This window comes from Crinia signifera, chromosome 1 (genome assembly GCF_055691185.1).
Source record: "Crinia signifera chromosome 1, ASM5569118v1, whole genome shotgun sequence".
In the NCBI taxonomy this organism is placed as follows: Eukaryota; Metazoa; Chordata; class Amphibia; order Anura; family Myobatrachidae; genus Crinia; species Crinia signifera.
Genome location: NC_139217.1, coordinates 178381467 through 178409074, shown reverse-complemented (window position 1 = coordinate 178409074; position 27608 = coordinate 178381467). Strand labels below are relative to the sequence as shown.

At 43.7% G+C, this 27608-nt stretch overlaps 1 protein-coding gene across 1 annotated transcript; it reads right to left on the bottom strand.

Annotated features, from left to right (window-relative positions):
- Positions 1 to 7900: 7900 nt before the first annotated feature.
- On the bottom strand, positions 7901 to 11783 carry LOC146061179 (C-X-C motif chemokine 10-like). The gene is made up of 5 exons (XM_083174447.1): positions 11686 to 11783; positions 11454 to 11577; positions 9875 to 9958; positions 9762 to 9819; positions 7901 to 8011 (listed from the first exon to the last, which is right to left on the bottom strand). The coding sequence occupies exons 1-5, from the start codon at positions 11744 to 11746 to the stop codon at positions 7901 to 7903; spliced, it is 438 nt and encodes a 145-aa protein (XP_083030573.1). The 5' UTR covers positions 11747 to 11783.
- Between the last annotated feature and the right edge of the window lie 15825 nt (positions 11784 to 27608).

Sequence of the window (27608 nt, the reverse complement as noted above, 5' to 3'; positions counted from 1 at the left end):
ATCTCTCAGTTGCTGAACAGCCCGCTCTAGATCAGTGATCTGGGCTTCCAGAGCGGTCGTTCGCTCACATCTCTTACAGATGTATTCGCACTGGGAATCTTGCTCCAGGTGCGCATACATCATGCACGCAGTGGCGTAACTACTGTAAGGCAGCCCCAGCTGCCGCTTGGGGGAGCAAGCCACAGTGGGGTCTATGTGGGCGCCAGCACCAGCTGGATGCACTGACATGCTGCTGCCTGCCACTGTCCGCTGGCCGAGCACTGGAGGCGAGTCAGCCGCAGCGCAGGTGTGGCCATGGCAGAGACGACAAATCCCCCCCCCCCCCACTGATTCAATTGACTGACTGCACACAGAGCCGGCTATTGGCTACTGTGTACAGGATGGGGGGGCAGATGGGCGTGCTGGGGCGGCCTGGGATGCGTCAGAGCCAAGGCAATCAGCAGTGTATGCTGGTTTCTCATCCTCTATCCTGTTTCAGCTTCTCCATTATGCCTGTGACGTCATCACGTCACGCTGGGGAAACACGCTGGAGAGGAGCCCAGGGGGGGAGGGGCGCCACAAACTTTTTGGCAGGGGGGAGCAAAATTTATAGTTACGCCACTGCATGCACAACATGCACTGAGTGAGGTTTTCAATCAGGGCCCCTCCCATTTTTATCTATCTCCCTTCATCTCACCCCTAGTATACAATAGAAAATTAAATTACACTGCAATAACACGCTACAAGATGATTTCTATGATACTTAATATTTGCAGCTAACCAAATTTGTGTTGTCAGGGAGAAAGCCACAAATATTGTTTGATAAATGGTCCCCTCAGTGTGTAAGTAGTACAGATACTGCTGATAATTTTGCATGTGACAAAATAAATGACATGCTGTATATAATTTTTCTAGGTGTTCAGGTTGCAAGAAAATTACATTAAATAGTTGTATCTCAACATGGGGTTCCGATTATGCTATAAGTAGGGCTATGTTCAGCGGTGGCACCAGGTTTAGCCAAAATACCCCTTTGCACATGCTTAAAAAGTGGGCATGGCTTCCCAACAAGATGTGTGGCCACGAGGAGCTTTGATTACATCAGAAAAAGGGGCATGACTTATCAGAAGAAGTGCCCAATAACCTCACTCCTAAAGCATTTGGGCTATCCCTGGAGACTCTTACAGTACTGCTGGCTCCTCAGGGAGCTGAATGCCACAGGTTATTTTCACACTGCAACATCCAGCTCCTGTTAAATGAAGGAGTTGTCCATTTGGTGCTTACATCTGGGAGCAGCCCACACCCCCTTTTGATGCCTCTGGCTATGATTTATGCATGTTTACTGTGCATGGAATTGTAAATACTTTACTACATGTTGTAGAGGTGGATTTTCCACAAGGCAACCTAGGTGCCTGCCTAGGGCCCAGCAGAACCCATGAGGCCCCTTAATGATATGATGGCCAGCCAAAACATTCCCAGAAGAGCATTGCGTGACTGCCGCATGATATTATGACATCTCATGGATCTTCCCACAGTCCCAAAGTCCCTCTGATGTTCTTTAAGGAATAAAACTATTCTAACATCCAAATAGGTTCATCCACTGTATGTGGGCAGTCAGTTTACTTTACATGTGACACAGGTATTAAGCCTTCTTCCAAAAGACCTGGGCTAGATGCACTAAGCTTCAAAAGTGATAAAATGGAGACTGATAAACAACCAACCAATCAGCCTGTGCCTGACATTTTTAAACACAGTCAGTGACATGACAGGTAGGAGCTGATTGGTTGGTTGTTTATCACTTTCCATTTTATCACTTGTGAAGCTTAGTATTCGTACAAAATGCTGATGTTCACGCAGCTGAACATTTATTGGTAGGCTGTGCACACGTCAAGATACTCTATCGATGCCTCCTGCAATCAGCATTTCAAAATATACTGCTATGGGTCCAATACTGGTGTACTGCCAACATGGGCCCCATGAGGTCTACTCTAAGGGTTCAATTCAGACCCGTGCAGCCGGGTCTGAATTTGGCCCCACTTCAATAGTGGGGGGTCTGCGAATGCATGTATTGGCTCATATGCAGACCCACTTTGCGACTCACTGAGGAATTGGCACACTAAGGGGTGGCATGGGACGGCTGCAGGGGTGGCATGGGACGGCTGCAGGGGAATGCCCTGCATTTCATGGGCATCCCCATGAAAATGCTGGGCATTCCCCTGGGAACGCAGGCGTGCTGATGCCTGCTTGGGGCAGGCGGCTGAGGTCACATGACTAAAGTGCCCGCACCCTTTTCGGCCATCTCCAGCTGAAATAAAAGTCAGTTTTCACTGACTTTTATTTCTGAAAGGGAGAGAAATCATTCGATGGTCGGCGAATAATCAAATTATTTCTGTCCCCTTCGGCCATATGCGAGGGGATGTGTACTGGGACATATTAACGAGGGGATGCAGATGGCTCTGGTGGCGGGGGGAGGGGGGGTCCTTCACCGGGGCAGCGCTTACCCGCTCCCTAGGCAGCGCTTACCCGCTCCCTATGCAGCGAGTGGGTCTGAATCAGGTTCTAAATCCACATCTGGCATGTAACATTTTAATTGCCATTTAAAAAAACGGTACTCTTTACCTATCACGGCGCCCATCGCGGGCATCGCGGGTACATTTATGTCTGGCCGCGACGCGACCGACGCGATGCCCGCGATTTCCCATTGAAACCCATGTTAAACATGGAAATCGCGTCGGTCGCGTCACGGCCGGCCATAAATGTACCCGCGATGCCCGCGACGCGATGCACCCGATTTCCCATAGCAATCAATGTTAAATGGCCCGACCGACGCGATTTTACTGTTAAATGCCTCAATGGACCCGATGTGGCCATAGGAAACAATGTTAAATGGGCCACAGAGGCCAAATAGGCAACCTTGACTGGGAAATGGCCCCCCCAATTGTTACCGCCACCCCACGATCAACGTCAACCCGAAGCGTGGCGAGCGCAGCGAGCCCGCGAGGGGCGGCGGTACGCGTCCTCCGACCTTTTCATACCCCCACTATCCACGTCGGCGTGGAGTTGAGAATAGAATAGTGTGGCGAGCGCAGCGAGCCACCGAGCCCGAAGCGTGGCGAGCGCAGCGAGCCCCGCGAGGGGACGCGGATACCTTCACAGCTATACGCGTCCCCTCGCGGGCTTCACAGGTATCCGCGTCCCCTCGCCACGCTTCGGGCTCGGTGGCTCGCTGCGCTCGCCACACTATTCTATTCTCAACTCCACGCCGACGTGGATAGTGGGGGTATGAAAAGGTCGGAGGACGCGTACCGCCGCCCCTCGCGTACCGCCGCCCCTCGCGGGCTCGCTGCGCTCGCCACGCTTCGGGTTGACGTTGATCGTGGGGTGGCGTAAACAATTGGGGGGGCCATTTCAGAGTTCAGGGTAAGTATTTGGGCTCTAAGGCCCATTTAACATTGTTTCCTATGGTAAAATCGGGTCCATTCAGCCATTTAACATGAAAATCGTGTCCATCGGGCCTTTTAACATTGATTCCTATGGCAAATCGTGGGCATCGCGTCGCGGCCATCGTGTGCACATTTATGGCCGGCCGCGATGCGACCGACGCGATGTCCATGTTTAACATGGTTTTCAATGGGAAATCGTGGACATCGCGTCGGTCGCGTCGCGTCCGGGCATCTTTAGCCCGCATACGACGTGACCGACGCGATTTTTTACCTCACGATGCCCACGATCAAGATCGTGGGCGCCGTGCTAGGTAAAGAGTACCAAAAAAACATTTTGCAGACTTGCTGGGAATCCGCTGATGCCTGCGGTTTGCAGTCTATTACTCCTTGGACCTTATTCTGGTCTGTTCGCAAGGTCCCCTTCATTCGCACAGGGCCGATGGTGGGCATCTGTGCATGCGCAGATGCATTTCTGTTTTCCGGCTGCACACACCCAACATTGCAGGTAAGGGGCGTGGGGTGGCAGGCCAGGGTAATCGCCCATGGGAATGTCCAGTGTTTCATGGGCGTTCCAATGAAAATGCTGGGCGTTTCTATGGAAATCGCTGGGTGACATGGGCACCATGGGCGGGCAGCTGACATCACCGGAGGTCAGCTGCCCGTCCATTTCCTCTCGAGTGTGCACGCATATATAAGTGACCTGAGAGTCACTTTATATATGCGTGCACGCACCACATCTTTCGATGGTCAGCGACCATCGAAAGATGTGGGAGTTTCTCCCCAGCCTGCGAATGGATGTTTATGTTAAACATGCATTCAAATGCCGGCCGAGTGTGCACAGCCTGTGAGGGAGGGGCGGGTGTACCACCATTCACAGGGCAGGTTTTGGTGGACTATGAATAAGGTCCCCTATGTGTGTCCACAAACTGCTTGATCCTATAATTAAGACATTGGGTATTCCCCTATTTAGAAATTCTCTGCAGACATTGTTTATTGTGCTAGGATTTCCCCTTGCATACTGTATCTGCTTTGTCTAGCCTGGTGTTTGGGCTTTGGAAGCAAAGAACAATAAATTCCAAGTAACATCATACTTTCACTTGGCTATTTGCCTTTTGTTTTTCCCATCCTTATTTACACTTTCGCTCTCGACATTTTTAAAAGGAACTCATATTAGTTGATTTAGCACTGCCCCACCATAATCATAGCTTATGGACTGGACGGGCCACTTATGCTGAGATGAGCAAAATTGTTATGAGTTTTTGTATAAATTGCAATTTATGCAGGAATCTGTTTTTAAAAAGATTGGTTGTGTGAGACTAGGAAAAAATGTGTTTTGACTCCCAGTGCGCAAAAACTGTTATGATTGTAGCCAAAAGAACTCTTTGGAGCTTTCACCACAAAACTCCACAATTCATTCAAATAAAATCTTAATACTGTAGCGTGTTCTATAAGTGGGAACACTTAAGGCCAAATTCTGGTGGCATAATATACAAAATGTATAGTATGCAGGAGTAGTGCACCCACTAGTTTCACCGCAGGACCGGACGGGTGATGATGGATCTCCCCAGGCCGAATTACAGGCTTACAGGTGACCAAGCCCACGTGGTGAAACGCGTTCTGTGGGACTGTTGCAGCTTCCCCTCCTCCATGGGGAACTGACAGTCTAAGCTCCTGACTTCGTCCAGCATACCCGGCGTGGTGTAAGGTATCCTTCTCCCCCTTCCTCCTTCCCCGTGCACGTTGGGATCCGTCAGCGGTGCATCTCAGCCCTGCACTGTACTGACACCAGGGCTGACCTAACGCCGTGCTCACCCGAATCTCCCGTGCACGCTCCCCTTCTATTCTATCCGCAGTGTGCCGCTCTGTCACTTACTCCCCCGGCCGCTCGCTGAAGACGGGTGAGGTGCGGGTGACATCGGGTTTTCTCACACACACTGCCCTCTGCTATTTCTTCCCTCCATGCATTTAGCCCCATTTACAATTATTTGTTATTGCCAACCAACAGGTTACAACTATTGATTGTTTATTCAAACTGTTTCTATCTACATGCTCACGTATGTGCCTATATGATCATCCAATCATTGATTGCAACATTTTTGATACCATTTGAAACTCAGTGATTTCACCTGCAATACTGGCACTATTTATTTTCAGCAAATTCAGAGCTTATAATTATCTAATAGTCTAGTATTGAGGCAGTGTGATATTTACTTTGGGTATTTTTTGAACTTTCATTCATCTAATAAAATGGTTTGAGTTTGTCTAGAAATCATATATTTGTCTTACCTACCAGAAACCCAGACACACATATATATATATATTTTCTCTTTCTCTGGTTTAAAGCCACGGACTGGTCATCAACAGATTATTCTATAGTATCTGGGTATGGCAATCTTATAGTCTTTGAACTACTCCTAATTAGAGTACAAAACATTACTCAACACTTATTACATTTATTGATCACTTGTATCTTACTCTGTGTCAGAGAGACTTCCTGGTAGCGAATCTCAGCCCTGCAATGCTATTCCATCAGGGCTGACCTAACACCACTTACAGGAGTGTCCTCCAGACATTTATCTATTTTTTCTATCGGTGTGTCCATTCCTTCTCTCACTCTCCGTCCGCTCAAATTCATTTTTGAAGAAGGTGAGCAGCAGAAAGGATTGGTCCTAACACACTGTACTATATCTTTTCCCACTCTCAGAAGGATACCTGATACGCCACATTACCTTAAACAAGGGCTTCTCAACCCCCTTTATTACTTATTACCCCTAACGGGTACTTTTTGTGACTACTGTACTATATTATACAGCATTAACTATGTTTTGATCAAGCACTTCAGTCATAATTAGTTAATAAGCTGGACTTGTCATTTGTTGTCCTATTTAAGGACACAAACCGGTCATACACCAACAGTGTATGCACTAATCAAAATCACCACTAACTGCCACTGTTCAGACAGAAATACTTCCAAGTATTCAGTGGCAAAAAATCTTTGATCACAAACTTATAAGCATTTATTATTTATCAATTATGTTCATTAATAACTGTTTATTATGTGTTATGTGAGCCAATATTTTAAGTAATTGGAATTAAAAGCTATGTTTTATCTTACTCATTATCTTGTATAATATAAAAGTGTGCCTCCCACAAGGAATCCTTTCTGTGAACAGCTGCCCACTCTCTAGTGTTTGGCTGTTTCTCCCTTCCTTAAGTATGATGATGGATCTCCCCAGGCTAAATTACAAACTGTGCAGGCAGTGGGTCCTCTCCTGGGCTGTCAGAGGGAGTCTCCGTCACGGAGACCAAATCAATCATGCCGCTGCGGCGCTGCGATGGTGCCCGACTAACTGCTGTCCCGCCTTCTCCTCCCAACACGTGCCGCGGCGGCTGGCAGAGGGGCGGTACAGACTGTCAGTGACCAGTGTGGGATGCGGCAGACATGTGGGGGGTGAGTCGGGCTGCCTGACCGGACGGAAGTGAAGATAGCTACGAGTGGAGCCTGTGCCAGGCAGCGTCCGTTGAAAAGTAATGACAACCTCCGGTAAAGCTGTACCGGTAACATCCGGTAAAGCGCTACTGTGTCCTCACAAAATCGGCCCACAAGGCCATCGGCCCTTCTGGCATTTGCCAGAAGTGCCAGATGGCCAGTCCGGCCCTGACTGAGGACATGATATGTAATGCACTAGTGGAGACATGATATGTAACTGGCACTACTGAGGACATGATATGTAACTGGCACTACTGAGGACATGATATGTAACTGACACTAGTGGTGACATGATATGTAACTGGCACTACTGAGGACATGATATGTAACTGCCACTACTGAGGACATGATATGTAACTGGCACTACAGGGGGCATGATATGTAACTGACACTAGTGGAGACATGATATATAACTGGCACTAAATATGTGGAAAAAAATGATAGCTTAGTATTTAAATTCACTGTCTGAGATAGTACACATACTTTTTTTTCCAGTTTTAAAACTTTGTTTCATACACAGATAGAATATATACATCATTGAAATACTGTATAAAAATATTCAGAAAAACTGAATAATGTGTTATCTAAAATGCTTCTGGTCCCGAACATTTCGGAAAAGGGATGCTCAACCTGTATATTCATATTTTTTTTCAGGGATTCTCACAGCCGGAAATCCAAAAAGTAATTTAGAATTACAGACAATTCAAATTCATCTTTATTGAAATCTATATAAAAATACTCACAATGCACAACACATGATAATATAAACATTTCTGCCATATTTTGATACAAAATATAAAGTGCACAATTGATGGTCTAGGTTATTTAAATATTTTAAATACATATTTTAAATACGTGCTGATATTTAAAAAAAAAAACTATATTTTAGATAAAAGTTTCAAATCTCACAACATGAACCGAGATTGCTGATCATTGCAGGATACAGTCTTTACACATCAGAGTTCCCTGTAGTACTATATTATAATATGATCTAAAGTAAGCAGAGGACATTTTTCTCTATGAAGGCTGTCTCTTTGGAGAGATTGATTCCATCAATCTTGACATTTATTGGTGACGAATCACTGGAATATGTTTGAGTTGTCTAGAGGAGTAAAAAAAACATGAGTCATGTGACATAGAAATTTATTTAAGCTTTATATATGACATGTTTTCACCAATATATATATATAGCATTTACAGTTATTTATTTATTACTTAATAAATTAAAAGCACATATTTGTCATACAATTAGGCATGTTATATAGAATATGCACAGTTTAAATATATTGTAGCGGTGGATATTTGTTTTGGTATGTTACCATACCAAACAATTTAACATATATAATAAGTAATATTTATTTTCTGACTCTAGGGCCTTATACAGTAAATCCCTAGACTGACAGACTCATCATCATTCGGTAGCCAATTCAACTCAGGGCCAGACTGGCCCACAAGTGTATTGGGGAAATCCTCAATGGGCCCCTCTGCCTGTCAGTAACTTGGTGGATTAATTTTGGTGCTTGTTTTATTTTTATGGAAACTACATCAAGATTAACCCTCCTGCCAATCAAAGTGTGTGGTCCTGACAATCTCCCCCACCTTTATAAAGGACCCCTGTTATGTGCATGTTCTCTCTAATGGTTGGCCAAGCCAATGTGTGGTAGCTTGCCACACCTCCTATTGGGACTGGCCACACCCCTATAAGCTTGGGCCCTACCCTTTGTTCCCCATTTCAACTCTATTTTGCGTTAAACATGCTTTCACAATCCCCCTTTAACAGCACTCTTTAACAGAAGTGTTGCACTGATCTCTCCCATGATCTGGAGTGGGGATAAATGTTGCAGAAATACCAAAATATGTTTAGCTCTAAAAGCCTAGTAACAGTGACAGTATTACGTTTAGAACTCTATCCACAGGGGCCAACTGCCAAGGTTATTGCCTCTGGCAGTAAGCACTTCAAAACATGCCTTAATATTATCATTTACCATTTTTTTAAAGCCCAATCAAAACCCGTTTACTATTTCAGTGCTTTGCACACATACAACAGTCACAAGGTTACACTAGGAGCCTCTAATAATCAGTGTCACAGAGAGAGGGGGTACTAATTACCCATGCCCAAGCCTGATGGAGGGGCCAAGTGGGGCCATATTACATGGGGATATGGTCATTAGGTCCACACCAACTAGGTCGACAAGCATTGGATCGACGCCACTAGGTCGATAGGCAACAAGGTCGACATGGGTCAAGGTCGACAGGTCATTAGGTCGACACAAGCATTAGGTCGACATGGTCAAGGAGCATGGGGGTTCTCACTGTTTTTTGAGCTGACGTGTGCCGACAGGCGGTATTTCATGCCCTACCATCCACTAGGGTGTGGTGGGAGAATAAAATAGTGTGCTGAGCGTAGTGAGGCACCATGCTCGAAGCATAGCGAGCGGATGCGGTGCACTTCAAACTGTGTCCATGTCGACTGTGTTGACATTCGGGTAAAAAAACAGTGAAAAACCCCATGTTAACCTTTTGACTGTCAACCTTGCCCATGTTGACCTAATGCTTGTGTTGACCAAATGTCCTGTCGACCTAGACCCATGTCGACCTAGACACCTGTTAACCTTGACCCATGTCGACCTAGACCAATGTTGACCTTGGTCCCTGTCGAGCTGGTGGTGTCGACCCAATGCTTGTCAACCTAGTTGGTGTAGACCTAACAACCCACACCCACCACATGGCAGCTGCTGTTTTAAACCCAGCATCTGCTGCTGTGTGCTGGGCTGCAGTGTGACCAGGGAGGTGCTTAAAATAATATTATTTTTGTATTTTAGTCTAAGGGTGCATGGCCACACCTCCCTCACTTGGGCCACGCCTCCTGGAAAGTACTGGGGCTCGGACAGGCTCTCTACTGCCCTGCCTCTAATATAATAAAAAAAAAAAAAAAAAAACATAATTTAGATATTACAGTACTTACCGATTTTTTCCACTTATCAGAGCCTTCACTTCAACTAGGTCAGGACTAACACATTTTCTCGTTTTTGAGAATTTCAATGTAGCACTGTGAAGCAATGACACAGAGAAGTCTATTAGCATTTGTGCAACATGAGATAATACATATTTCAGTCCATGTTTCATATATATCCAATTTGTTTACGTACACATGCAAGTAATCTTATTAAAATTGTATTAGGAGATAGCACAGTAAATGTAACTTTTAGCACCTTTACCACTTTTACACTGCCTAAACGTTTTAAAAACCAGTATTTTGAAACGGTATTTAAAACGGGTCTGAGCCTTCACATTGCAATAGATTACCGTTTTAAATACTGTTTAAATACCATTCATATCAGTCAACCGGTTTAATCGTCTGAACACGTTTCAAGGCAGAATGCATTGGATAGCCTATCACAGGTCTGTAATCTGTTGTTTTTACTAAATACAGTTTCAGAGATATTCTCACTGCATAAAAAACGGCTCTGAAACGTGTAGGACTCTGCTTTTAAACGTTTTGAAATACCGGTTATCTTTAACCAGTAAAAGAACTCTGGTGCTTTCCCACTGCAGCCTAAAATGTTTTAAAATGGAAAAAAAAGGCAACATACTGTTTAACAAGTGCAGTGTGAAAGGGGTATAATTCACAGTCAACTAGAGTTGTTAGCTTACTGTAATTGTTTACTACAGGTTTTATATTTAGTTATAAACCTGCATGAACATTTTACATTTAGTTATCGATGTTAGATTATTATTCTGCTATTTGTGTCACAAATACCCCTTTTGCACTGAATTCAAAAAGTTGGGTTTTTGCACATGAATGCGCATCAACTTGGTTTTTTTCACAGTAAACGGGGCCAGATACTCAGAAATTCAATCCATGCAGCTTTCTGGTTTGGACACAGATAGGACTTGGGTTAAGAGGCAGTGTAAATGGGTCACCCACGCAGTCCGACCTGGTTTCTTTTTACATCATGTTGACTGGTCAAAAATGGACAGATTTCATAGGGAATGGACAGATGTCATAGGGAAGGGAGAGATTAAAGCCTCCCTGTATGGTCTGGATTATTCTGTTTTTTTTTACCCCAGCTCTGCTTCAAACAGGGAGGTTATAATCTCTCCCTCCCCAGTGGTGGTTGTCCACAGACACCCTAATGGAACCCTAATGGATGGAACTGCCTGCACACACTTGCAGGTCGCCATCCTGCTCCAGCCGGTATTCTGGGGAGATCCGGCACTTGGAGATGACATTATCTCCAAGTGCCTGCACTGCACCCATCTCCAGTGTGAATGGTGTCAACCTGGGAATATGCCAGACCAATGCTGCAGTGGAAACGGGGTGTTAACCTACATTAAATATAACCAATTAAACATAATAGTTTTGCTGTGACAAATGTTGGAACAAGCAAACTATATTAACCAACTGCTTTTATGTGATGCTCATTGTACCCAGGTATGTTCTTCCTCACTGACTGTGTTGTTACTCATTGCAATGCTTCACTATGGGGTATTTATATGACCTGACACTGTTACAGCAATAAGCATAAGGACTGCCTACTTACATATATTCAGTGTTTTCACATGTAGAGCTTCTTGGGTAAATCTCTAACTTTTCCAGTGCCATCACATTAATCTTTGCAGCAAGTTTCTTGCACAAACATCGGTTCCCACGAGGAAGAGCAAACCCTGATTAAAAATAAGTTGATTACGGTTTAGCGCTTATCTCAAAAGTGACATAAAAATATATATAAAATAACTACAGTATATAAAATAACCACCTTTGTATGACTGTACCTTGTATAAGAGTAGCAGAGAGTAAGAGAACGCAAATGATGACAACACACTTGGAGTCCATGATGACAGCTGAGTACAGATCTTCCCTGCCAATGAGGTACTGCAGATAGCTCTCTGGAGTAATGCTGTATCTGACTGGTTATATACATTTATGAAAGATTGCATCATCTCATGAGTCATCAGTCGGACACACTTAGAACCTCAGTTTCTTTTACATATTTCTACTTTGGGAATCTTAGGAGAACTGAAAGTACAAATTATGTCATCTTTCCTTTCAGAAAATCTTGTTTCAGTGATATATTTACCTTTTCCTATAACAAAAGGGAAATTTTCCAAAATTGCGTATGTGCTTTGAATTTAAAAAGAAAAGTCTTTTATGAAATACAATATACAGAGGCGTAACTAGAACTTTGTGGGCCCCATAGCAAAATTTATAATGGGGCCCCCTAACTCAGGTCTCTACTAAAACACACCGTTTGTGACCATCATCAGTGGGAACAGTAACAATGTGCCCCTCCAATAGATACTTTAAAAATAAAGAATGCACACATTATATAAGAAGGTGTGTGTGGCCTCGCCTCAAAGGGTAATGCCCCTCACACATTATGTGACACACCACAATGCCATTAAACATTGCACGACCCACCCCAAAGCCCAATACACAATACGCGACACACCGCAAAGCCCAATACACATTACGCCACACACCGCAAAGCCCAATACACATTACGCCACACACCGCAAAGCCCATTACGCGACACACCGCAATGCCCATTACGCGCCACACCGCAATGCCCAATACACATTACACGCCACACCGCAATGCCCAATACACATTACGCGCCACACCGCAATGCCCAATACACATTACGTGCCACACCGCAAAGCCCAATACACATTACGTGCCACACCGCAAAGCCCAATACACATTATGCGCCACACCGCAAAGCCCAATACACATTACGCGCCACACCGCAAAGCCCAATACACATTACGCGCCACACCGCAAAGCCCAATACACATTACGCGCCACACCACAAAGCTCAATACACATTACGCGCCACACCGCAAAGCTCAATACACATTACGCGACACACCGCAAAGCCCATTACACATTAAGCGATACAACGCAAAGCCCAATACACATTACGCCACACACCGCAAAGCCCATTACGCGACACACCACAAAGCCCAATACACATTAAGCGACACACCGCAAGGCCATTACACATTACGCAACGCACCACAAAGCCCAATACACATTACGCGACACACCACAAAGCCCAATACACATTACATGACAATTACAAACTTACCAATATTCTTTCTTATTCTGTCCCACGCTGCTCCTCTCTGCATCACAGGTGCTGGAGTATGAGAGATCTGCGCACCGTCACCGTACTGCTGGGCATGGGGGGGGGGGCGCTGCTACTCCCCCCTAGTACTGTCTGCTCTAGCCTCAAGCAGCGCTGCGGCATTTTGAATTTGCCGCTCTCCTGAAGTTAATCACAGCTCACGGATCAGCAGCCAATCAGACTGCTGATCCGTGAGCAGTGATTAGTTCACGGACAGCGGCAGATTTCAAATGCTGCTGCGCAATCACTATATTAGTTTGTTTCACTGGGGGGGGGCACGGGGAGTTTTGCCGGGGACCGCAGAGGGTGTAAACGGTGGGGAGAGTATCAGCGGCAGTGTGAGGCTGGGGGAGGTGGTGGCTGTGGTGAGCGGCTGTGCGTCTCTAAACACAGCCACTGACCATCATACTTCTCACTGCCAGGCTGGATTCCTCCCTCTGCCTCCCCGCGCTGTCAGTCCCCACTGCCTGCGTCAGCGTGCCAGAGCTAGGCACTCAGTAGGCAGCAGCGCAGCACACAATCTCCCACAGTTTCTTCCGGACTTGTGTCCCGCCCCCCGCTCAGCTTCTTGTTTCCCTCCAGCTAGCACGCAGCTTCACACAGGCAGTTGCGGCAGCCGTGGCTCCCTCAAAAACTAATAAAATATCTTAGCACAGTGCAGGGGAGTGCTAGCTGTCCATCGGGCCCCCCCAGCCGCCGGGCCCCATAGCAGCTGCACCCCCTGCACCCACGGTAGTTCCGCCACTGACAATATACACTCAACTGTCATTTTAAATTAGTTTATAACAATTAACATACCATATCAGAATCAGAGTCAACTTTATTGGCCAGGTATACTCAGAAATACTAGGATTTTTTGGCAGTAACATTGCATTGCCAAACAAGAATATGTAGGGGAAAATACATAACACACATTACAAGCATCACACATGCAAGATCAAAGTGGACACCTCATCTATCTACTATGAGTGAGCATAGGGCTCGACATATTAGACATATTAAATGTTATCTTACGCATTAGACATTGTTCAGTTGATGGACAGCTATTGGGAAGAAGCTTTTAGCGGTTCTGGTTGACTTCACATGGAAGGACCTGTAGCGTCTTCATGATGGAAGCGCTCCAAACAGGTTGTGGCCAGTGTGCAGCTTATCTACCACAATTTTCCCAGCATGCTTCTTGACCCTGGACAGGCTGGAGGTCGGCCCCAACAATCTTTTTCACTGACTTTACTAGTCAGCCTCCATCTGTTACTTGTCATTGGTCTCTCCATACCAGACTGTGATCGAGGAGCATAGGACTGACTCTGCGATGGTGGTGTAGAAGATAAGTAGCAGCTCCTGGGGATGTTGAGCCTTCTTGACAACAGCGCTTATGTTGGGTCCTCATTTGAGGTCTCGGGTGATTTTTGACCATAGAAATTTGAATGAGTCGACCCACGACACCACACTGTCTTCTATAATGAGTTGGAGCATGGCGTTTGGTTTCCTTCTAAAGTCCACCATCATCTCGACCATTTTGAGGGGTTTAAGGTTGTTCTTGCCGCACCACTCTATTATACAGACCACTTTGTGTTGGGATGCATCCTTAATTAGGCTGATGACGGTGGTGTCGTCTGCAAATTTTATGATTTTATGAAGATAGTATCTAGATATTCTGATATAACTTTTTTTTTTTTGCTCAGTGTGTATACCGATCGATCATGTAAAAATTGCTGGCTTGAAAATCGCTCAGTGCATACAAACTGCACAATTTTCACATGGTCCAGCGATATTCACGTGTGGTGAACAACTTGGACGGCGGACGCCGGCAATGATGAGGTAGCGTGAATTGACACTTAACGCCCGGCCATACACACTTGAAGATTTTGAGTTCAAAGTAGCTCAAAATGGGAAAACTGAGCTACTTTTAGCTCAAAATCACCTAGCATGTATGGGCCTTAACTCTGTGGCAGGTGGGGAGTATGACGGGAGTCGGCACACCTTTCAAACCATAATGCAGTTGTCTGAAGGTGAGCTCAGAGAGGACAGAAACCTCATGTAGAGCAGAAGGGACCTAACTCTGTTAGGACCATGGCCGGATTAACAATGGTACTAATGGAGCTGAAGCTCCAGACTCATCCTTCAAAATAGGCCCACAGGATCTGCAGATCTCCACTGCTGTAGACAGGAAAAAAAATATTTCCTTCTACTGCAACCTTCAGTCCTAGGCTTCGCCCCTCCGGTGTCAACATCCGACTGAGGTGTTAGGAGCCATTGATTATGGCTCAGTCCTGTCATGTCAGTTCTGTGTTCTGTTTCAGTCTGTTTTTGGTATTTGACTCTCTGGTGGTGGGTCTGTGCCATTGCAGCTCAATCTTCTGTGACCTGATTTATGCACAAGTCTGGGAGTTAATGTCCTCGTTATCCCAGCTTGGGAGTTGGGCTGGATCTTTCACAGGTTTTTTAATCACCTGACCCCTTCTTAAGTCATTCTTCCCAGCACTGTCCTGTCGGTTATAGTTTCCTGTTCCTGTTGCAGGGAGTTGCAGTCCTTTGCTTCCTGCTGGTCATCTGTCAGTTCATTGCTTCTTGCAGTGTGTCCTGGTCCTGTCCTGGTCAGCATTCCTGTCTTGTCCAGACCTGCCAGTCATTCCTAGCCTGCACTTTTCCATCTGGTGCAGCTGGGTGTCATGGTCCTGTCGCTGTATGTCCAGTTCAGGTAATGTAAGTGCTCCAGTGGAGCCTGGTTTTGTTCTTTATTTATTTATAAAGTTCTGGCAAAGCTGCCATATTCCTTTCGTTATTCACTTGTGGGCAAGTGGCCCTGTTTCCTTTGTTACTTTATATTTTCCCTTGGTCCGGCTCTGCCAGGTGTGCAGAGGCTCACGGTAGTGGGTATACGCTTGTTTTGGGGTACCGTGTGTTTGTGTACTCATTATTTACTTTGGTGTGTTTTAGCTTGGAGGCTGTTGTGTCCGGTGTCCCGTCCTTGGCCTGGTGCTGCTAGGCAGGGTGTTACTCCCAGATAGCGCCAGTTAGCTAGACCTCCTCTTGTCTCTACCTCTGACGGACACCATAGCCTTGTCACCACGTAAAACCTGGTTGCATCGGGTTGGAGCTTAACTCGCTCCTTCGAATGCGGTGACTATAGGTGAACCCTAGTTACCAGCAGACTACGGTCACCTGTCCAAGAAGGTCAAAAGAGTTAGTGTAGGTGTCACCGTGGCTGTTCTAAACAGCGGTTCCGGCTGTGGGTTCACACCCAAAACCCTAACACGAGTTACATTCTCCGCAGCAGCGACGCTGTTTATTTAAATGCCGCTGCCACCATACTGTTGTGCCTATGCTTGATGGTGGTGCAGTAGGCTTTCCCAGCCCTCCATAAGCTGCACACACTGCAACTGACCATGCATCTTCTCTGCACTGCCAGCACCTCACCAGACTTTCCACACTACAGCAAGGCCAGGGCCGTCAGAGCAGCCACTCCGAGAAGGTGGGCTGGCAGATGCAGCAGCAGGGTGTCTGATCCTCCTAACTGAGATGAGGCATCAGACCTGTCACCTGCTGGCTGCTGTTTGCAGCATTCAAACGCTGAGTGCTCTTTTAAACAATCATACAAATCCAGCCTGAACAGTGTGGTGTACACACAACTCAGCAACTTTTTTTATTATTTCTTTATTAGTATATAAAGTTAAAATTACATATTTCATAAGCATTTGTATTTTACATGTTTTGTTTTCCATGCATATATGTCACATCTTATATTACAAAGTATTTGTTTACAATGTATATCATTTGAAGTGTTTTATATACATTACAATAAACCAAGTCATAATTAAGTCACTAAAATCTTTGTTTATGGGTTCCTATATTCATCCTTCAACAAAGCTAAACATACATTAAATCTCTCTGAGTCCGTCCCTCTCCTCTTCTCCCCTCCCACCCCCCTCCCCCCCATCCTGATCTTCAAAATATGATGTGTATTTTCTAAAATGGTGTAGTTCCTGTAGCTAGTTGTCTTGTACTATACCATGTCGTTTTTCCTACTATTTTGCGTATTTGGTCTTTAGTTGTCATTTGTAATGTTTTTATATATAATAGCCATATAGCGAAAAATTTGTTAGATTTAATTTCCACCTCTAGAATACACTCTGCCCAATCCATCTGATAAAGGAACTGGAGTCTAGATGTCATTAGGGCTATAGATATTGGCTCACTATGTATCCATTGGGATAAAATCGCCTTTTTAGCCGCTGCTGCTATTCGGGCTAATAGTTGTTTTGTATTTTGTGTTACATTTTTATTCTGGGGTGTATAGTGATTCCAGAGTGCCCACTGTTTTGATACGACAAATGGAATCCCTATTTCATTATTTATATATTTCTGGACTTCCCCCCAAAATATTTGTATTATCGAGCATTCCCACATGCAGTGTGTAATATCTGCATCTTCAGTATTGCATTTAAAACATCTTGAGTTGTCTGATGCCCCAGTTAGATATCTCAATTTAGGTGTGTAGTATGCTCGATGGAGTATTTTGTCTTGCATTTCCGTGTATGATGAGGATACTAGTTGTTTTTTTTATTTATTATTCCATTGGATGATCTTTTGTAGGTTTATATTTTCAGATGTATCTTGCCATTTGGCAAAGCCTGTCTTTATTTTTTGGAGATCTATTTTTCTCCTGGTTAGATCATATATTATAATTATTATTATAATTTTATTTATAAGGCGCCACAAGTGTTTCGCAGCGCCGTACAAAGGAACAATACAGGGAGACAAAACTTGGCATATATCAATGATGTGGAGTATACACAGTCTTGTTTAGTTCGTATCACTCTATCCAATGGAAATGTGTTATCTATTATCCTTAGTTGGGGTAATATGTCTTGTATATAGCTTCGTATTTGAAAATAGGCGAAATATGGAAAATCTATATCTGGATATTTACTTTTTAGCTGGTCCAAGGTTAGAATATTTAAACCATTTTTATCCATAAATTGATGTATACAACGCAAACCTTGTCGATGCCAACTATAAATAGTGGCATTACTTTCACCAGCCGGAAATTGTGCATTATCTAGTAGTGATCTAAACCCAGAAATTTGTGTGGGTAATCTCCTTCGCTTTCTCAAAGTTTGCCATGCTAAGCATGTGGTGTATAACAATGGATTGTTTTTTATTTCCACGTTTAAAGAGTTGAGTGGGGTGTGTAAAATGGCACTTAAATCAATTTTTGATATCATGGATTGTTCTAAATCTAAGTTTACATAGTTATTTATGCCTCTTACCCAATCTAGTGCGTATCTATAGTTAGCTGCCATTGCATAATCTTCTACAGATGGCAGGTTCACCCCTCCTAATGTTATTTGTTGTTGTAGTTTAAATAATGAGATTCTCGGTCGTTTATTTGCCCATATAAATTTTGTTAGTGCTTGATTTATAGTATGTATGTCACGTTTGGCAACCAGGAAAGGCATCATCTGTAATATATATAAGAGGCGTGGGAATGATACCATTTTGTATAAATGGCATCTTCCATAGTATGAAAGGTGTAAATATTGCCACTTCGTAAAATCTTTTAGCATTTGTTTAATGCCATGGGTAATATTATAACTATACATATCTGTTATTTTTTGTGGGATACGTAGACCCAAATAACGCAGGCTGTCTTTCGCCCAAATAAAGGGGAATCTCTGGTCTCCCTGATTTACGGTACTTGTGCCTATCGCTAATGCTTCCGACTTATGGTGGTTGAGTAAAAAACCAGATATCTGATGAAATATTTGGAGGATATTCATTAATCTGGACATACAAAGTTTTGGTTCTTTAATATACAACAACAGATCATCGGCGAATGCCGATACTTTGATGTTGTAAGTCCCTATCTTTATTCCTTCCCAAGATGTTTCCAATTCACATGTACGAATCAATGAATCTAATGCAATATTAAAAAGCAATGGTGATAGAGGGCACCCTTGTCGTGTACCTCTGTACAATTGGAACCTAGGGGAATTAAGCCCATTTATTGTTAGAAATGCCATTGGTCGGTTATACAACATACGAAATATTTCTATAAATTGGGATCCAAATTTTTGTATTTGCAATGTTCGTTGAATATGGGTCCACGATACCCGATCAAATGCCTTATCGGCGTCACAGCTTACTACTAGTGCATTGCAAAGTTTTGTTTTCTGAGCGTGGTGGATAGCAGCCATTAACATTCGTATGTTGTGTACCGATGTTCTGCCTTTCACAAAGCCGTTTTGGGCAGGGCGTAGAGTACGTTGTAATACATATTGTAAGCGATCCGCTATCAGCTTTGTAAATATCTTCATATCTTGATTTAGTAACGATATTGGACGGTATGATTGTACCAGCTTAGGGTCTTTATTGGGTTTAGGAAATACCACTATTCTTGCCTCATTGAACCCAGAAGGTGGAATATGGCCTGTTAATAGTGAGTTAAACAATGTTGTTAAATGAGGAACTATTTGTGGGGCTAGTATCTTATAATATTCTGCCCCCAGTCCATCAGGTCCGGGGGATTTCCCTTTTTTCAATATTTTTATTATTAAAAGTATTTCTTTATCAGTAATCGGTTCAATTAAGGATTTCCTTTCCTCTTCTGTTAAAGTAGGTAATTTAGCTTTTTTAAGAAAGTCCATCCCTGTTATAGGGTCGTCTATTGGTGAAGTATATAGGGATTTATAATAATGTAAAAATGTTTCTGAGATTTGAGTGATATCCGATGTTTTGTTATTATCTGTTGTACCCATTTGGTTAATAAATGAGGTTGATGAGTAAGGTCTAATCAAATTGGCTTATATTTTACCCGTTTTATTGCCTCTTCTAAAAAATTTATTACGCTGGTTGTTATATGCGAATTGTGCCTTTTCCGTACAAACTATATCATATAGTTGTTTGGCCTTTTTATATTCTTCTCGGTTTTCTATTGTTTCATTTAGCAGAAATGTATTATATGTTTCTGTTAAGTTTTTCCCTAGATCTTTTAATTGCGAAGTTAGGAGGCGACGTCTCCTCGACATATATTCCAATATTTGCCCTCTCACTACTGGTTTTGAAGTGGCCCAAAATAAATTAATATCCTCCTTGTGTAAAATATTATCATTAGAATAATTTTGGAACGCTAGATTTAAGTGTGTGCAAAAGTCTATTGATTTTTCCATGTGTGAGGGGAATCTCCAATTAAATGATTTTACTATAGGAAGGGGTAGTGTTAAGGTAAACCAAACAGGTGCATGATCTGATATTATAATTGGTTCAATATGTGTCTGAGCAATTTTACTTATTAGTGTTTCTGCGACAAGCCAAAAATCAATCCGTGATGAAGAATTATGTGGGTGAGAAAAAAAAGTATATTCGCGATTAATCGGATAGTGAGTGCGCCAAGGATCACATAAGTGTAATGCATTAGATAGTAGTGAAAATGTGGATGGATTATTCTTTAAAGTATTAGTGGAAGACGTCCTATCTAAACCAGTTGATTGGACACAATTGAAATCACCACCCAGTATGATCTCTCCTTCTGCCCAGTCAATTAGTTTTGAGTAAATGGTTGTGAAAAAAGAAGCGTTAGGGCTGTTGGGGGCATATATCGTGGCCAGTGTATATTGTACCTCCTGAATTTCTACTTTCAAAAATAGATACCGGCCCTCAGGATCACTGAGGATAGACTTAACTTGATGTTGTAATTGTTTATGAAACATAATTAATACTCCCCTGCGTTTGGCATTAAACGAGGCAGTATAATAACTACCTGTCCATGTATCTCTAAAAGTGTTCGTATCTGATGCTTTCCAGTGTGTTTCTTGTAAAAAAACCACATCTGGTTTCATCCGTTTAAGTGCTGTTAATATTTTCTTTTTTTTGACTGGAGTGTTAATGCCTTCTATGTTCCATGTCACAAACTTGATCTCTCTTTTTTCCTGGTTTGTTTTAATTTCTGGCATATTAACCCACACCTTCTCTTGGCCTCATATATTTGATTTGTGCATATATCTTGACCATATACGCCCCAGCGTACGGATAATTGGGTTTTAGACATTTAACAACTTGATTGTTCCATACATTATCATAAACATTTCTACAGTTAGAACTACCTTTTAGCATCTTTAAGCGATCAATTTTTTTCCCTCCCACCTCCCCTCCCCCCCCCTTTCACCCCCCCCCCCCTCTTCCCCTCCCCCTCGGACCCAGATATTATTCTATTTAGGCAGTTGTTATGCTGCCAGAGTTTTATATTCACATCAATACTTTTATGTATGTTGTTTTGTTCCTCCCACACCAATTCTCCTATCAATTTGATCCCTATATAAATAATAATGCAAAAGAGGGAGAAGTATGATAGAAAGAAAAGGTGGGAAAAGAAAGAAGTCTCCATAATTTCTCTACACTCCAAATTAAGACATTTTCCCAAATATTTTTTTCCCATTAACACTTGAATATGACTATAATACGGTTTAAAAAGAAAAAGGGAGATATGAAGAAAAAGCTAAATTTATACTCAATCTACATCAGTCTGCTCCTTCCTTGCGGGGGGGATTTTGATGGTATCAAAGAGTCCACATACTTTTTTGCGGCTTGTGGAGAATCAAATATATATGCTTTCCCGTCATGGTTGATTTTCAATTTAGCCGGGTACAGAAGTGCAAACTTGTATCCGGATTCAAATAAACGCTTGCATATTGGTGAAAACTCGCAGCGTTTTGTGGCCACCATGTAGGAAAAATCCTGAAATAGTAGAATCTTCTCATCCTGGTACATTAAATTGGAATGTTTTCGGTAAGCGTCCATTATTCGAGCTTTATCTGCATAGTTTAGGATTCGCATTATTACTGGTCTTGGTCTGTCTCTTGTGGTTTGTCTGTCCGGTCCAATTCGGTGTATTCTTTCAATCTGTAAATTATTGCATGTGGTAGTTATGCCCAGCTCTTTAAGCAGCCATTGTGTCGCAAATTGCATTAATTCATATGGCTTGACGGATTCTGGTACCCCAATAATTCTCACATTATTCCTTCTGTTTCTATTTTCAAGGTCTTCTAATTTATCTTGCATTGTTGTTAAGATTTTTGTATTTTCTTCTAGCGTATTGCGAGTTATGGCTAGATCATCTTCTAAATCTGAGATGCGTTGTTCAGCCGCAGAGATACGTTGTTCTTGTTTGTTTATCTGGATAAGGGCTGCATCTAATGATTCTTTTAGTGGTGCCAGCTTCTTGTCTAGTAAAGATGATAATATGTTTGTAATTTCTTCTGTTGTGAATGATTGTGGTATCTCAGTAGATGATTTATTGGCCCAAGAATGTTGAGAATTTGTTGGTGAGGCGGGGGTCTCTAATGTTGAATTCTCTCGTCCTCGCCCTCTGCCAGTTTTAGCTGATTGAGAATTTTTTGAAGCTTTTCCAACGTATTTATCCATTTTGGAGAGTATGTTGGATTTCTCCTTTTTGTTTTGCTGAACCAACGCAAGTTTAGGTTAGTTGTTTCACTATTTAGATATAGATCCGTTATTTCACCGATGAGTTCCCTGATGTCTGTCTTCACTGGCCTCCCTGATACCTATATCACGATATACAGGGGCTTACTGGTCAATACGTAGGTTTCTGCAATTTCTACGAAGTGAAAATAATAACCTTCAACCTCAGTTTTATTAGCAATTCTGTACGGTTTTCCTCAGAGTTAGAAAAAAAAAAGAGAGAAAGAAAAAAAAAAAAAAAAGGGGAAAAACTGATAATGTCCGTAATGCTCAGGATGATCGTTTCACCATGTAAGTAAGAGTCTGCCGGTCCAGTACTAGATCTCTCCAGCTTCTGTAGATTGAAATAATATGCAAATCTCTGCATCTTCTGTAAGTTATAGATGTTGGCTTCCTACCCCTGATCTGTACCAGCAAAGATCAGTGTTAAGGCCTATACACACTAGAAGATAATCTTTTCAATCTGGCTGGCTGGAATGAAAATCTGGAAATTTCTAAGAACAAATTACAATCAACCGGATGCTGGAAAATGGACAAAAGCAGTTATCTGCATAAAGGCCCATACACACTAGAAGATATTGGCATCAATCTCATTCAGAAATTGGCTTCTGACTGATATTGATAGCAATATCTTCTAGTGTGTATTCCTAATATCTTTAACAATGTGCCCCCCCCTCCCACTTATTGTTAAAGATATTGACATCTTCAGGACACACAGGCCAATCTGCCAATATTGCTCATGCACCCAGTGATCAGTGTGTATGCACAATATCTTTCATGATCAGCTCAAGGGAAATTGTTCACCAATATCTTTTGGCTTTCATATCGCTAGTATGTACAGTATGACCAATTTGTTTGTAGGGCCTATTAGTGTCATTTGTGTTAGAAGCAAATGGTCAATTGTCATTTGCTCCCAAATATTTCCAGATTTTCATTCCAACCAGCCAGATTGGAAAGATAATCTTCTAGTGTGTATGGGCCTTTAGTCTCTCTAATCTCCCACCAATCTGGCAGTAGATCTCTGCAATTTCTGTGTTTTGGAATAGCAATTTCCAACAATTTATTTAGCAGGTCTTATAGCCCTTCCTTAATATTGAGTAAATGTCTGCGGCCTGGCAGCAAGTCACTGTAGTTTCTGCTGTTTGAGGTATTGACTTTCAGTCCCCAGGTTTGTTGGCAGATTTATACAATTCTCAGCAGAGCTTGATATTAAATGAGTATCTGCGGGCCGATAATAAATCTCTGCAGCTTTCGTGAGTTGAAATTAGAGGTATTGGCTTCCTGCCCCTGATCTGTTGTCAGATCTTATACAATTTTTCAACAATGATCAGTTTAAGTCTCCCAGCAATCTGGCAGTGAGTCTCTGCAATTTCTATAGATTGGGATAATAGTTTCCAGCAGGTTATTTAGCAGGTCTTATAGCCCTTCTCTAATATTGAGTGTATATCTGCAGCCTGGCAGCAAGTTGCTGCAGTTTCTGCTGTTTAATATATTGACTTTCAGTCCCAGGTTTATTGGCAGATTTATACAATTTTCAGCAGAACTTGATATTAAATGGGTATCCGCGGCCCGGTGTTACTGCAACTTCTATAAGTTAAAGATGTTGGTTTCCTGCCCCTGATCTGTTGTCAGGTCTTATACAATTTATCAGCAGAGATTAGTACAAGTCTCCCAACAATCTGGCAGTAGGTCTCTTATAAATTGGAATAATAATTTCCAACAGGTTATTTAGCAAGTCTTATAGCCCTTCAGCCGGGCTTAATATCCAATGAATGTCTATTAAGTGAACTCAGCAAATTCTTTAATCCACCTCCTAATGATGATATATCATAGCTTCAATTTTGCTCCTGTCACCAATATTCATTCAGCATGTCATGTGTCACCATCTGCTGCACGTTCCTGCTTCCCAGCTGTTTCAGCCGGTATCGGGCTTTCTCCTCCGTCTATAGTTTGGCTCTTTCTGTCTCAGAGCGTCCTGTCTCCTAGCCCCAACGTGGCTCCCTCCTTCCTCGTCCGCTCGCGGCTGCAGCCCGGCGTGTGCCTCTATTCTGTGCGCCGGAAGCCGTCAGAGCTCTGGCTAGCGTCAGACGCCGTCTCTCCTGCACCGCTCGTTTCTCACAGCCGCCGTCCTCTGTCAACCGCACAGATCCCCCTCGAGCCTTGCAGTTATCTCAGATGTCGATCCGGACCCTCAGGTACAGCGGGACCCAGCAATGTGTTTTTTTTGGGGGGGGGGGGATAAAGGCTATATTCTGCCCGTGTCTGGAGAGAGCTCTGTAGGGCACGTCTGTCTCCCTCTCTCACCAGGCCACGCCCCCCCACTCAGCAACTTTTTAACAGATTGAATTAAAGCATGATATAACAGCAATGTTTCAGCGTCAGATGTACCCATTTCTCTAAATATGGGGTAGCTGCCTCTGACCCTGAAACGTTGCTACTTTCATGTTTTAATACAATCTCTTTAAAAGTTGCTGAAGTGCTGAGTTGTGTGTATACTACACTGTTCACATTGGATATATATATATATATATATATATACATATATATATAGCAGGTTTTTGCAGGTTAGGCACTCCTAAATGTTCAAGAAATATCTGAGCTGGTGCAGGGCACATAGGTACATGAACAAAAACACTTACCCCCACTCAGCGATGTAAGTGAAAAAACAAAATAGCTTTTATTGCAAACACATCATTGTAAAAAATGACAGTTGTAAAGACCTGACAGCCATTTCAACTGCTCCATCTGATGAAAACTGCCTGGGAGCAGTTGAAACGGCTGTCAGGTCTCTACAGCTGTCATTTTTTGCAATGATGTGTTTGCAATAAAAGCTATTTTGTTTTTTTTCACTTACATCGCTGAGTGCTGGCTTCAATTCCTTCTACACAGAGGGGGTAAGTGCATATATATATATATATATATATATATATATATATGACCTTATTCTAATTGATTCGTCCACTGGGCATTCTCATGGTAATGAAGCTGCAATGTGGGTGTGGGGGGTGGGCAGCTGACATCACTGGTTGTCAGCTGCCCGCCCTGTCCTCGCAAAGAGCGCCCGCAGTTTAGAGTCGCCATATAGGTGTCTCTGAACTGCAAGCGGTGGAGAAATGAATTGATGGTCGCTGACCATCAAATTATTTCTCCCCACCTGCGAATGGATGATTATGTAAATCATCCATTCGCAGGCGTGCAAGGAGGGGGGGGCGGCACTGCGGGCGGCGTCTGATGGACTCGCAAGGCTGCACATTTTGTTCTGCTAGTATATATATGAACTGTCTGACATGCCTACTTGGATGCTGTCACCAATGTAATCCTCCACCATTTTTTTAATGGTGACAGCATCGTATGCAGTGACAGTAGACATGTTAGAATGTGTTGGCAGGTACTTCAGTCCCGACCAGATGTCCAAACTCGCTCCTGCTTGCCCTGCATCACCGCCATTGGGCCGGGTAGAAAAATTGAGCTGTTTCCTCACAGCCGCAGTTGTGGGAGAAAATGAAGGAGGAGCTGTTGCCAGTACCACTGGACTGGACTTTAATGGCAGTACCACTCTCAGAAACTGTAGAGAAAAATGGAGCTTGCCGCTCAGATATATATAGGGTCCGGATCTCGTGAAATCCAATGGCGGGATCTTGCAAGGTCCCAAGACCCGCGCTCCGAGCCAGGGCGGTAAATCCTGAACAGGCTTGGAGAGTGGGTTCAGATTAGGGGTGTCCAGATGTCCTGCATGTCACTACAGCCGCAGCGCCGCCGAGGATGGGTGAGTTGCTGTGACTGCATGGGGCTGCAGGTGTGTGGCATTACTAATGGGGGCAGGTGTGTGGAATAACTAAGGTGGATCAGGTGTGTGGAAATGTGAGGGGCATGTGTGGCATTACTATAGGGGGCAGGTGTGTGGCATTACTAATGGGGACAGGTGTGTGGCATTACTAAGGGGGAGCTGGTGTGTGGAATTACTAATGTAAGGGGCAAGTATAAGGGGCCTACTATAGTGTGCATGATGTGTAAAAGGGGTATATGTGTGCTACAATACATTCAAAGACACACCCCCTTTTGAGTGACCACAACCCCCTATTTCTGGAGTGTGGCCCTCGAATATCTGCTGGAAGTATTAAGTGGCCCCCCAGCTGAAATAATTGCCCACCCCCATGATCTAGATCAGGGGTGTCAAACACAAGGCCCGCCAGACCTCTTTATGTGGCCCGCGCAGCCGCCGTCAGCCTTCACCTTTTATTCTCGATTATTTTTTTTTAAACAAGAAAGCCGCCTCTTCAGCGCATGTGTGGCAGCCTACAAGCCAGAGAACGTCTGCCCTCTAGCGCAGTGCTGCCGGTCGTCAACCCCTCCTCCGCTCCCACCTGCTGTATAGGAGCAAGAGAGAGGAAAGAGCAGGTCCGTCGTGGTGAATGGTGCTGCTGCTGCTGTGCGCTTCAGGTCACTTACTGCTGAGTGTGCACTGCACAGTGACCGGGAGCACGCTGCCCCCCACTCCTGGATAGAGGAGCGCTACTCACAGGAGGGAGGGGGAAATGCGCCTGTGTGAGAGCGCAGCTGTGTCCTTGGTGGTGGAGCAGCTCAGACTGGAGTGGACGCATCAGAGCGGGTAAGTGTCAAACTCTCTTTCTATGTGTGTGTGTGTGTGTGTGTGCACTGGCACATTGCAGCCCATCATTAATTGCTGTGTCCCATAATAATAAGGACATATGCCCTAAGACTGAGTGCTGCCCCCCTGTGCAGGCAGCGTGTGCCCTAATGCACTGCAGTTCACAGCAATAGCAGGAGGAAAATGCTACTGCTGAGTATACAATAATTGAATGCAGTGACAATAATTTATGATAATAAAGAGTGGACACATAGTCCTACAGATACAACCGGCCCTTTGAGGGTGACCAAACTGCTGATGCGGCCCCTGATGAATTTGAGTTTGACACCCCTGATCTAGATGGTAGTGTGAAGACGAGAATGTACACACTGAAAGGGGTGAGGAATCGGATGATGATGGCATCTTGCCTATGTAGAGACAGTTTGTGCATGGAGAGATCATTGACATCACAGCCCATTGTTTTATGGGGGCCCGAACAAGCC